The sequence below is a fragment of the Mustela putorius genome, unplaced genomic scaffold, assembly GCF_011764305.1.
Source record: "Mustela putorius furo isolate JIRA1106 unplaced genomic scaffold, ASM1176430v1.1 tig00003863_pilon_pilon_pilon, whole genome shotgun sequence".
Taxonomy (NCBI): Eukaryota; Metazoa; Chordata; class Mammalia; order Carnivora; family Mustelidae; genus Mustela; species Mustela putorius.
This window is the reverse complement of record NW_025422015.1, coordinates 27,437,231-27,451,095: the sequence shown is the minus strand read 5'-3', so window position 1 is coordinate 27,451,095 and position 13,865 is coordinate 27,437,231. Positions and strand designations below refer to the sequence as shown.

Sequence of the window (13,865 nt, the reverse complement as noted above, 5' to 3'; positions counted from 1 at the left end):
AACAAGTTTTCATTCAGCCACTAAGAATGTTTTCTTTAGCAGAATCACCTTGTTTTTTTCCTTCAGTCTGCTAACTCTGGGTTGGGTGCTATTTTTAATTTTAAAATTTCAATTAAAAAAAGCCAAGAGATTACAGAATCAGTCCTTTAACACTCCTTTATGGTAGGGAAGGGACGAATAAGCAGCTCTGCCTCCTCCTTCTGCGCTTGGGGAAGGTCTGTGATTTCCCCAACCTTCTGGCTTTCCTGGTCTCTCTCCCAAACCATGACTACTTCTTAGTGTTAGCATTTCATTTGATATAAGTTCTATGCTTTTTACCTTTCTGCATTCTCAATATTTTTTAATATGAACACATGAATTTCATAATAAAATAAAGAATAATTATCTTGTAAAAAATAGTCCAGAGAGATGATGAAAACCTGAAATGATTCACTGGGTGCAGCAGAGATCAAAAGAGAAGGTGAATTTGAGAGGGAAGGATTTAGGAAACAGAACCTTTAGGGCTTGGTTAGAGTAGTGGGAGGAGATTGAATAATAAAACTTGTTTTAAGGGGCACCTGGATGGCTCAGTGGGTTAACCCTCTGCCTTTGGCTCAGGTCATAATCCCAGGGTCCTGGGATCAAGCCCTGCACCGGGCTCTCTGCTCAGCAGAGTTGGCTTCCCGTCCCCCCTCTCTGCCTGCCTCTCTGCCCACTTGTGAATTCTGGCTGTCAAATAAGTAGATAAATCTTAAAAAAAAAAAAAAAACAAAACAAAAAACTTGTTTTATGTAATTATGATTTCTTTTAAAGAAAGATAAATGCAGCATAACAAAATAAAGGGGGTTTCGGACTCGTATTTGCAGCTATCAAATATAAATATGTCTCATTGTTTACAGTAACTCATCTGCTGAACATGATTTGCTAAGTATTTTTTTGGTCCACAATATAAATGTACATTTGGAGTCATTAAAAAAAACTTGGTTTATTTTCTTGTGTAACCTTTTTTTTTTTTCAGTTTACCTTAATTTGGTGATAACAAAACCCTTTTCTGAGAATGTCTTACCATGATAGATACTGACTTGCAGAAAAACAGAAAAGGCTTAAATGGGAACGTTTGAAGAGGAATAAATATACCACATACATCAGATGGCAGTTATTCCTTCTTAGACAAGGCCTTAAAAATGCATTCTCTGCTTTAAAGGAAGGGTTTTACAGTGGGCTTCCCAAACTCACATAATAAGATCAGAATGTTTTGGTCATGTTGATAAACTCCAGAGCGACAAATTCTCATGAGAACTCTAGTCAAATGAAAAGATGTAGCTGATTGTAAAATTAGTGAGGTATTACATTGGATTCTGTTTTCTGTTAAACAAGTTTGGTATTGCTATTTTCTAGACTTTTTTTTTTTTTTTTTGAAAAAACAACTACTTTTGGCTGTGAGTGTTGAGAGAAACGGTCTGTGCCGAACAGGGTCAAATGAATGAAACAACGTATCCCATTTTGTTATTTCCTTGTGTGAAAATCAGTCTTTATGAGATGTCCCTAGACAGTGCTACTGTTCATCAAAACATGTGCCCTAGATCTGAGTGAGTTTAATTATCACGGGGACCGTGAAATGAGGACATTTAAATCAAATTAAAGTGGAAAAATCCTGAAGAGGAAGAAGCAGTATATTTCAGGCTGCATAGAATTATTTTTTGACTCCTCTTTTCTCTCTTCCTAGAAGGAACAATTTTTGAAAGTGTTCATCTCAAGCATGTTTTTGAGAAGATCAGACCAGCCATACCCAGCTTTTTGGACACAGGGGTCAGCTCTTTGATAGGTCTCCCTAAGTGAAGTCCTGGTTTCTGTATATTTCTAGGTTACTGCATACTAATTCAGCGTCACATAGTAATCTTGATCAAGAGAGAAGTTGTTTTATTAAAAACCTTAACCGACTCAACATGGAGCCACCCATTCTTACCAGAAATAATGAATAATAATAATAATAATAATAATAATAAATAGTTTAAAATCTGAGGTTAGAAAATAAAAACATGTCCGTTGAATAGAAGTCCTTTTTAGGAATCCCCAGTTTGGTTTGGTTTTGTTTTTTAATGAGTAAGCATAAAAAGATAGCTAAACTGAAAGATGGGGAGTGTATTCATCTGTGGTTTGTGTCTAGCTGTCCTTTCTCGTAGGTCATATACTTGTTTATTAGCTAATGAAAATCTAGGAGCTTGGCTGCTAAGTGTTCAATGAATGATAGCCTCGTTGAAATATTTTGGTGGAATATGACACCTTATTTCCAAAGCTGAATGTGTCGTGTATCCTTAGTTCTCATGTCATTATATGATTTTTGTCATATGAAGGGATATTTTATTATTTCTGTTTCTGTTCGTGTTATATGTTGACGTAGATTATCTCAATTGATGTTAGTAAAAGACCCTGTTGAATAAGGGTTTCTTATTTAAGCAAGGGACCTGTCCAAATTGTTAAATGGGTTTATGCAATGTCACAAAGCAAACCAGTTAGTCCCTTTATTATCCTGTAGGTATCTCATTTTTCTCCCAGAACATTTCCTTATCCTTGCCCAACATCAAATTGTGTAGATAGATGCTCAAGAGAGCAAAGGAACTAGACACATATGTGTAAGAGACCACGTGAGCCCAAAGAGTCCTAATTTAAAATAATTATGTAGGAGCAGACTGTCACATATGCTAGAGGCCAAGACCCTGGTTCTTTATGTTCTGGTAAGGTGAAGGCATTCTTCAGAAGGGCTGGTAAGTACAGAGTGACATATCAATTAGAGGGAGACATCAAATGGAAAATATCTTGAGTTATTGGATTTCAGCAAAGTATAGTAAACTTCATATCTTTGACTTAGGAGTGAGGAATTAAAAACATGAGATATTTTAACTAATTTATCAGTCAGCTGGTACATTAGTAATCATAATGATCACTTCATATAGTGTCATTATGGCATTTTGTCTTGGGGTTACAGCTCTTCCTTTAGTACTACTGTGATATGTATAAAGGAAAAGAATTGCTTAGACCTGAACCAGCTTGCCAGACTTTTATATAACTCAGTGTGTGAATCATTTATAAAGGATTTATTTTTACAAATGTGTTTGCCCATTGAAAACAGGAAACTCTCTCTCTCTCTGTTTTTTTTGTTTTGTTTTGTTTTTGTTTTTGTTTGTTTGTTTGTTTGTTTGCTTTTTGATGTAACACTGCAAACGAGGCAGCCATATATTTTGATTAAGAGAATGTTCAACATTTAATAGTCTGTAGAAGAATCTAATCTTTCCTTGGGCCCAGAGGACTTTTTCTTGATAATTTTCTGAGACATTAAGTATTGAGGATGTAAAGTGGAGGAAATGCTACTGGTCTCCATGTAAGAATTTTTAAGTGATAGAAAAGAAAGAATTAGCAGGAAAATGTGATTGACAGTAATATAAAGAAAGTGTGTTCCGTATCAGTTAATTAGTTTCTGAAAGCCCAACAGCATGAAACTAATGTAATTCCTCCTAGAAAAGCATTTCTCCAATGTTTTTCCTTTTTTTCTCCCCCTCCTTCCTAGATTGAAAAAGAAAAAACAAGCCAAACAAAATGCAGAGACAGCCTCCGCCGTTGCTACGAGGACCCATACTGGAAAAGAGGATGCTAAAGCAGTCATTTTAGAACAAGACAAGGCCAACATTGCTGTAGAAGAGGAATATATTACTGATGAAAAAAAAAAGAGAAAAAATAATCAGTTAAAGGAGATCAGGCGTACAGAACTAAAGAGATATTATAGTACTGGTGAGTATTGGTGGCAGTGATGTATTTTTGTTTTAAAAGTCTATCATAGAGGCGCCTCAGTCCGTCAAGTGTGTGACTCTTGATTTCGGCCCAGGTCATGATCTTAGGGTTGTGAGATCAAGTCCACATTGGGCTGTGTAGGGCTTGGAGGCTGCTTCAGATTCTCTCTCCCACTCACTCCTTTTGTTCCCGCCTCCCTTCTCTCTCTCTCTCTAAAAAAAATCCCCAAAACAAAAACAACTAATAATTCTTAAAAGACTGTTAATTTTATAACTGCTCATCATTATAATAATAGCAGCAGCTTATTGAGAGCTATGATATACCACATACCTTTGTTTTACATACATAGTCTTGTATAGAGGGATAAGAGGGACATAGTTCGGCGTGTTTCATTAGACTTTGTGTTTCCAGGATCCAGCACCTAGTGTGTGCTAATAAATATCTATCCAGTCACCTTCCCTGTTTGAGAAATATTTTTCTTGATGTATATAGACTTCTCTGTAAATATGTTGCTAGAAATGTCTGAACTGTTTGGCATCAGCTGGGCAATAGTAAATGGCAGAGACAAGTCCTAACGGCCATCAGTTTAAAAAAAAAAAAAAAAATACCACGACTTGGGAGTTTTAGTTAAGTGATTGATTTTTTTTTTTTTTTTTTAAGGAATTTCTAGACCCAGTGTGGGACTCTCAGCCCCAAGATTAGGAGTCACATGCTCCACCAACTGAGCCAGCCAGGCACCCCAGTTAAGGGAAATTTTGAAATAAGTGTGCAATATTATAGTTTCTCAGAATATTCCCTGTGCTGGAAACCATATTAACAGAAGTGGCGTAGCTAGCATGGTGGAGGCAATAGCCCTGCTCTTCAGGGACCCATGTCACACCGACTGCTCCTATCACATGCAGGGCTGGGGTGTGTGCAGAGGAGAGTGCAAGGAACAGGAAGTGGGAGTCAGACCTTGCTGTGGCACGCTGGGTACTGTGTACTAAGATTGCTAGGCTAAGAGACAAGATGGGGTCTCTGAGAACAGACTGCAGGACAGTATGTGATATGGGCTTTTGTAGCAGATTCTCCTGGGGGTCCCACATTTGGTCATAGCTAATGCCAGCCAGAGTTCCTGGAAGACAGATCGTGTCTCCATGTTTAATAGAACTTTTGAGCAGTGCTTATCAGAGATAAAATGGGCTGCCTCTGGGGGGCTGATCAGGGTGACTTTGCAGGCACTGCTCCAGCAGAAGGCAGGTGAGGTATCTGCTGTGGCGGGTGTGTGGTTTGTAGTGGTCCATTTGGGGTTATATCATGTATGCATGACAATGTAATTATATCGTGTAGTACAGAGCTTAGCCGTTGCTTTCAGTCTCAAGCCACTTAGAATTTTATAAAAAGCTGTAACTGTCACCTACTGAAAAAACTTCTGTGTGAGTGTTGTTAATAGACTTCCCTTGAAATTTCAAGTGTTGAGTATTATCCCTTCTTTGCAAAAAGAGGAAGAGGATTAAGGAAAATCCCGTTTCTCATCTTCTTTTACATATGAGTTGTGCACATTGGAGTTTTGGAAACGTGTGGTTTTGAAGAGTTGTGCAGCTTAAAATACTACCTTTTTTTCACCCTTATTGTATATGCTGTTGCTTAGTGAGTATTTTGAAGTAGAGACATTTGCTCTGTAGGATTTCCCTGGAAGACGCTGGTAGGGTCCTGTTGACCAAGGTTTCTTTTAGTCAGGATGCTGTGCTTACTGTAGATGCTGTGTTAGGATAGTTTTTTCATGTGCAGCCCTCTGTTGCGTGTGTAATGCTTTGAAACCAAAACAACACCCTTCACTCTGGCCTTTACCTATCCAAGTCTAACTTGACTTCAAAATCAGCTCAGTCATCATTTCTTATAGGACGCCCACCCAGCCCGTGGCTAGCTTAGGCTCTCCTTCTGTGTTGTCATTATGGATTTATTTATCTGCTTTCCTGTTTTGGGGCTGTCATCACATGGATCTGTATCATTAGCTTGGAGTACTATTTGAGTTACGGGTGTTCTTTAAATGTGCATCAAGGGCATGAATTAATACATAGGTGAATGAATACTGTTTCAGTAAGCTTGAGTTTCATGAAAATTCTGGAAGGATATAAGTCAGAATTAGTCTGATTTCCTTTGGTCATGGTAAGTAGAGATGCCATCATAGATTTTCATCTCTCAAGAATGGCAATGATAATTGGTTTGGACCCCTGTGGACAGGCTTGGTTGATCTGACCTGTGTAGTCCCCTGAGTCCCATCCTGGGTGTTGTTCCATACCACTAGGTGGGGCAGTAGGCCTCAAATCAAGAGTAATCCCATTTCTAGTGCTTTTGGTGGCTCTAGTCTGAGAAGAGACACTAAAATGGGAGGTTCTCATCAGCCACGTTAAGGATTTGGACTTTCCTGGAGTCAGTGGGGCGCTTTGGGGGAATTGCATTAACTCTGTGTTTTACGATGATAAATCTGAGGACATTGGGTAGAAATCAGCTTGAAGTCAGGTAATGCTGGTTGGAGAGTGGGGAAGAGGAGAAAGGCACCTGACGAAGAGATTTTCCTCATAAAATTCAGCAGTATTTGATGACCATTCTAGGGTGTGAGGGACAAAATGAACAGAGTTAAGAATTGATAAACTGGAAAACTCAAGAAGGAAAAAAGAGTTCAGTGTGTTTGTGTTTGGAGATGTTTTTGAGGTACCAAGTGGATTTGTCTAAAGGGACCTACATTTCAGGTGAGAGGCCTAGAAATTGCTACTTAAAGGTATGACATAAATCCACACATGTAAGAGAAGAAACAGGGACCTGTACAGAGTCAAAAACAAAAAGTTAATGGATGACAAATGATAATGAATATAGAAAAACAGACTAGAAGAACCTGTGACAATATGTTGATAACCATTTTCTCAGAGTACAGAAATTGCAAGGGAGTTTTGCTTTCTTCATTTTTTTAATATATTAAATATTTACCATTATTTTTAATGTTAATCAAAAAATACAGAAAAATGAATAACAGAGTAAACCCAAGGGGCTTGCAAAAAGAACATTTAACACATGTCAAGTTCCATAATCAATAAGGGGGAACATAGTAACTTTCTGTGGGTATCTCTTTCCGCATCACCAACATCTACCTAATCTAAGGAACAAAATAACATTTTTACTTGTTGAATTAGATTTATCTGTACCTCTTGTAGGCCTCTGGTAGCAGTTCATTGCTATCTCTTAAGATTTAGACAAACACAATGGTTAGATATCTATAAAAGATGTTACAGAAAGATCGAATCACTTTACTTGCCCCATTGTAACAAAATGGTGCAGATGCTAAAAATGTTTTGTTTCTGAGAGAATGGAGCGGGAGAATGGAAGTGAAGGAATTACAAGGAGGCAGATGGCATCAGATAAATCTAGATCCAACACCTAATGTAGCACCTGGCACACAGTAAACATCTCCAGACTTTCCCCCCACCCACAAAAATTTCTAGAATATGTGAAGGCAACTCTTCCATGCTTGCACTGTTACTGATACATAGGAGTCTTTTAAACTTGTGTTTATTTATGTGAACTCTTAAGGAATTGTTTGGTAATAGTGTATCTCAGTATATTTTTCAAAATTAGCTATTAAGTTATTAAATTGACACAGTTATGTTGGAATGTGTACATATGTATCTTTTGTCTCATCAATATTACAGTGTCCAAATATATTTAACAGCATGAATTATATCAAAAATTCTTTCACAATAAAAGAATAAATTATTCCTTAATTTAGAATAATACACATCCTTCCTTTTGTCGAAGTGGAGATGGAAAGGGGAATTTTACAAAATGGGTAATGTCTCGTAGGAAAGTTCTTTAACTGAAACACAGGTATGCAGGTACAAGATTTGAAAAAGATGGAGAAATTTTATAAACGAGGGAGACAAGCCTAAATTGGAATAAAATATATTATTATGATTTTGTAGTGTTTTAGCATAAAAGATTAATACTAAAAATCCTGATAGTGAAGTAGACATTTTAAGAGAATTGGGAGGTTATTTTCTCAAGCAGAAAACACTTAAGTAAGAGTGTAGCCAGTTTTGTGATTATCACAATCAAAGATTTATTTAGAGAGAAAACCTCTGTAGGATAGAGAATGAATTTAGCTTTCAATAATGAATCTGTATGTCTCTATTATAATCATTTCAAATCATGGCTTTTCCTCCTAAATTCAAAAGAAACTTAATAAGAATAAAATAATAAATGAAGTTCTCTACTTGTCCTTTTTAAATATTTTGGGGTTTTGCCGCAACATGAAAGTTACCAGTCGATGAATTATTTTCCACAATGCAACCATGACACTTTTCCTTACATGGATACTTACTTTTTCATAGAGTTGTTTTAACCACACTTCCACACGTGTGAAGATTTCTTATCTGTCATTTCTCTTTTTCACTTAAGAAGTTCAGAAAGCCAAAGTTAAGTTGTTATCATAAATGAATCGCCAAACATAAAAGTAGGTCAAACCACAACATAGAATCACAATGCCTTCTCCTCACAGGTAGTGGTCATTCTGGTGCTTTAGAGCTCACAGAATCACAGAATACAGGATTAAAATGGACTTTAATGTGGAAAGAGGATATCAAGAACCAAATTACTGTGGGTGTGGGTTTTTTGTTTGTTTGCCTTAAGATTTACTTATTTGAGAGAGAACACGTGCCAGTGATGGGGGGGTGGGGAGAAGGGCAATGGAAGAATCTTAAGCAGACTCGCCCCTGACCTCTGAACCGAATGTGGGCTCAGTTCCCATGACCCTGAGATTGTGACCTGAGCTGAAATGAAGAGTCAGGTGCTCAACTGACTGAGTCACCCAAAATTAATGTTTTTTAAATCAGGCAGAATATAGAGACTTGAGGGATTTGGGTATAAAATAAAGTGGTATTATTAGGATGGAAATAATGGGACCTGTGCTTCTTGGGGCCATCAAGGAACTCCGATTAATGTTTAATGTTTCATGCTGTGAAAACCTAGGTGGTGCACAAGACAGACCTGACAGGTACCCCCGGAATGCACAGGGTTAAGGAAGGAATGCAAGTGATAAGAGAGAAGATGACAGATATGGGAGGCATGAGTGAGGGGTCTGAGAATCAAAGGTGTTCTTGGTGAAGAGATGTAGTAATTAAACACAGCATAAGAAGAATGCTTTCATACCTGACTTTGGAAATCAAAAGAGCTTACCATATTTGGGCAGAATGAGGGGGGAAGACTCAGCATGTAGAGAAGCTATAGCAAATGTTTATAGGTTATGGATAAATGGTAAAAACAATCTTTTTAAAAAGAATGGTAGGTACAGGGGCACCTGGGTGGCTCAGTCAGTTAAGTATCTACCTTCAGCTCAGGTCATGATCCCAGGGTCCCCGGATTGAGTTCCACATCTGACTCTCTACTCAGTGGGGAGTCTGCTTCTCCCTCTGCCTCTGTTGCTTTCTCTCTCTCTCTCTCTGTCAAATAAATAAATAAAAACTTTTTAAAAATTTAAGGTACAGAAGAACAAAGAAGAGAGTCAGGCACAGACTTTACAGCGATGAACACCAAAAGAATGAAATCTTCAGAGTTGTGGAGTAAAAGTTGTTTCTCAAGGTCAAAGAAACAGGATATTCTCCCACATAGTTAGTCTCAGGAAATATCCCATTTATGTCATACCTTTCCTAAACAAAGTTACTGAGTGGGAGAGACATTTTTTCCCGAGACACCCATCAAAAATCTAATCCTCAAAAATGAAAAAGTTATTTTATGAAAAAATTGGTGATGAGCATTGTAACTAATTAAACATAAAATTAAAAATACATAACCATTGCAAATATGGTTAAGAGCATGAATATTAAAATTTTTAAAAATTTAAAAAGCATGAATACAAAAAGCTGTCCTCTTTTTTTTTTTAGCTTTATTGAGCTATAACTGCGATAACATTGTCTAAGTTTAAGGTAGACTGCATGTTGATACATGTATATATTGAAAAATGATTACTGCCATAGCTTTAGCTAACACCTCCATCAGGCACATAATTACCATTTCTTTTTTGTAGTGAGAACATTTAAGATCTACTTCTTAGCAACTTTCAGGTATTTAATATAGTATTATTAACTGTGACCACCATGCTGTACGTTAGGTCCTCAAAACTTCCTCATCTTAGAACTGGAAGTTTGGACTCTTTTTTTTTTTTAAGATTTATTTATTTATTTGACAGAGAAATCACAAGCAGGCAGAGCAGGCAGAGAGAGAGAAGGGGAAGCAGGCTCCCTGCTGAGCAGAGAACCGGATGCAGGGCTTGATCCCAGGATCCTGGGATCATGACCTGAGCAAAAGGCAGAGGCTTTAACCCACTGAGCCACCCGGGTGCCCAGGCACCCTGAAGTTTGGACTCTTTAGCCAACATCTACCCCCCAGTCCTCCAGCCCCTGGTAACTTGACAGTGATCAAGGGACATTCCTTCCTCTTCCTTTTCCAATGCCAGCGCTCCCATAAATGGAGTACATTGTAATGCATTCTTGTCATTGTTGAAGCAAAAAGTACAGTCTCTGAACCAAACAGCTGTGTTTTAAAACCTGTTGTCTTAGAGCTAGATCTGAATCTAGTCCTATTATAATTGATCTGTTTAGTCCAAATACTGTTCCCTAATGAATCTGTCATATCACATTTGTATTGGGAAAAATCTCGTTGTACAAGTAAGACCCAGATTGAATTTGGGCTGAAACAAGGACCAGAGATCACATAAATATTGTTAGTGATTTTTCAGCTTAAGCGGTTTTGAGACATTAAATTAGGAATGACCTGGGGAAAGGACAAAGGAAAAAACGCTCCAATACGTTGATAGTGGGATCTTTCTAGAAGGCAGTAACCATTATTATCAAGAGACCTACTTACCTTTTCCATACCTTTTGACCCAACAGTACTTTTGTAGAAATTCACCCTAAGAAACCAGTCATGAGCATACCAGAAGATTTAAATACAGTGACTATCATTTCATTGTTTATTATTTATTTTGTTCCTACGTTTATTTGTTTGTTTATCCCTAAGTTTTTATTTTGATACCAGTTAACATGAAGCGTTCATTAGTTTCAGGTGTACAGTAAAGTAGTTGAACAGTTCCATACATTAGCCGGTGCTCAACACAAGTGCACTCTTTCATCAGCATCCCCTATTTAACTCACCCCCCCAGTCCTCTACTGTCTGTTTTTCCCCCTTTGCTCACTTGTTTTGTTTCTTAAATTCCACATATGAGTGAAATCATGGCATTTGTCTTTCTCTGTCTGATTTATTCCATTTAGCATTATACTCTCTAGTTCCATCCATGTTGTTGCAAATAGCAAGATTTCCTTTTTTATGGCCCAATAATATTCTGTTATATAAATATACCACATCTTCTTCATTGCATTGTTTTAAATAGTGGGAAAATAAAAATAACATAAATGACATAAGATGGAAGACTGTGTGCTATTTTTAAATGATGTAGAAAAACACTGTGGGAGGGGCACCTAGGTGGCTCAGTGGGTTAAAGCCTCTGCCTTTGGCTCAGGTCATGATTTCGGGGAGCCTGCTTCCCCCTTTCTCTTTCTGCCTGCCTCTCTGCCTACTTGCGATCTCTGTCAAATAAATAAGTAAAATCTTTGAGAAAAAAAGAAAAACACTGGGAAATTTTCACAAAATACTGTTATGGTAGGAAAGCAAGTTGGCAATAGTATATAGATAATTATTCCATTTTTGTTGAAAAAATAACTCTTCTGTATACCTACAAAAAGGGAGATGGAGAACTGCTGGCATGACGGTCACCAGAATGTAAACATGGATTCTTTCCGAATGGAGTAACATGGGTGATTTTGTATTTTCTTCTCTTGTTCAGCGGTATTTTTCATGACCATTTATAGTTTGTATTTGTACAGAATTGGTCTTTATAGTTCTTACTCTCTTCTAAATTTTAAATTTACCCAACTAAGTTTTTGATCCATTTATTTAAAAAAAACTACCTTGAGTTTTCAGATGAAAGAGCCTATTTTTTTTTTTTAAGATTTTATTTATTTTATTTGACAGACAGAGATTACAAGTAGGCAGAGAGGCAGACAGAGAGAGAGGGGAGGAAGCAGGCTCCCTGCTGAGCAAAGAGCCCAATGCGGGGCTCGATCCCAGGACCCTAGGATCGTGACCTGAGCCGAAGGCAGAGGCTTTAACCCACTGAGCCACCCAGGCGCCCCGAAAGAGCCTATTTTAGATGAGTGACTCCTGTAGGTTAAATGCTTTATTTCATTATTTAATTTACTAGTAATTATGATCTAATGCAGGTGGTAGGAGCCTATTAAATAGACGAGAAAATCTGGAAGCTGAGTAACTTAACCAGAGGTCCCGCTGTGGATCGGTATAAAGCAGGGATTTGAGCCCAGCTCTGGCACAAAAGTCCTAACAATGCCACTTTACATTGTTCTGCTTCCCCCACGTAAGCTCTCAGGGAAAAAGAAGCCAAAAGTTGAATAAAAGTTTAGGTCTTCTGGTTTCTTAGTAAAGACAAAAACTTGGTTATACATGGAGTTTCCATTTCCCCTGAACTAGAATGTGAATGACGATAAGGTTGAAATTTCTCCTTGGGCTTGACCTAGTCACATATGTAGTTACAGTCAACACACTGACGGGTTTTATGGCTGGTGTGTCAGAAGCTGACTCAATAACTGAAGTACTCTGTTTGCTTCCATACCGAGCAAGAGGTTAGTTGACCCATTCTACAAGTACTTGAGGGCCAGCTTCCTGCTGGGGGCACTACTAGGCTCTGAGGTAAAGATTTTCACCATAAACAACTCCCCCACCCTTCTTGCATTCTAGATTGTACATCAGCGTGACTGTGACTCCACTCACGTTGGTCATGTGGCATGCTTAAAGGAAGGAAAACAACATCTGCATGGCATTTCCCTTTGTGTCAACAGAGGAGAAAACATGGAGTTCATATTTAGTGTACTCTTTCTTCCTCACACCCCTGCCCTCTCCATCCTCAAGAGGTGAAGATTCCTCATGGCATACCTTTTAAAAATTTTTCTTGTAACAGCTTATGATTCAGGTGTTCCAGAAGTTACCCTTAGGATACCTAATAATAATATTTAATATTTTCATTGCACTCTTGACAGAGTGAGGCCAGTAATTTCAGAAGTGTGTATCGCCGATAGAGAACATATTTCTTTAAGCAAATACGAATCCTGTATTTTTCTTCAAGAACATTTCTTACTTCATATTTTTAACTATTAAATCTTTAATCTGTCTGCATTGATTGAAGAGTGGTCTGGATTTTTCTCCAGATCTTAACCAGTGTTCACCCAACCTCATTTAATAGTAATCCTTAAGGTTTCCTGAGTCCTTGTTGCACACATTGTGCAGTGCTCTACCTTAATCAAATTGCCTTATGTAATCCTTACAGTGACTCGGTGGGAGTCCAGTTGGTATCGCCATTTATCTACTTATAATTTTTTTTTTATTTAGGTAGGCTCCACGCCCAACATGTGGCGCTTGAACTCAGGACCCTGAGATCAAGAGTCTTATGCTCTGTTGACTGAACCAGCCAGACACACCTGTGTTCCCATTTTACATGCTGGGAAACTGTCTTTGATTAAGTAAAGTTACTTAATTATACAGTGAGCTGGGGCAGACCAGTACTGTCATTCAGTCTGTCTGATGCCAAAACCTCCCCCTCAAAGATGAAGTTACATGACATTTATGGGAAAGGCTAGCCTTTTCTCACTAGTTTATAAAAGCATTTTTGTATTTCATTAAATTCCTTCAATATAGACCTGATTTTTTATACTTCATTTTTTAATTGCTATGGCTTTATAATCATTCGTTTTAACATCAGTACAGGATTCCTACTGTCATTTTTCTTTTAAAAATAATTTTGGATACTCTTATGATCTATTTATGCTTCCAAAGAAATATGATGATCAATTTGACATGTTTGCCTTCTCCAAAAAAATTCTTTTTATTTGAATTGCATTTATCTTAAACATTAATTTGAAGAGAAAGTGAAATATTTACAAGAATGAGGTTTCCAATTTAGGAACATTATATATACCTCCCTTTAGTCAAGCTTCCATTTACAT

General features: G+C 37.6%; 1 protein-coding gene across 9 annotated transcripts in view; it reads left to right on the top strand.

Moving 5' to 3' along the window:
• Nucleotides 1-13,865, top strand: part of NCOA7 (nuclear receptor coactivator 7) — a 160,318-nt gene that overhangs the window by 76,186 nt on the left and 70,267 nt on the right. For all 9 annotated transcript variants that reach the window (XR_006602357.1, XR_006602358.1, XM_004740133.3 and 6 more), the window contains one exon: nt 3,545-3,765. Coding sequence is in view for 6 of the 9 variants with exons in the window: in XM_004740133.3 (XP_004740190.1) it covers nt 3,545-3,765 (221 nt within the window). In the remaining 3 variants the exon portion in view is untranslated. The remainder of the gene's footprint in view (nt 1-3,544; nt 3,766-13,865) is intronic.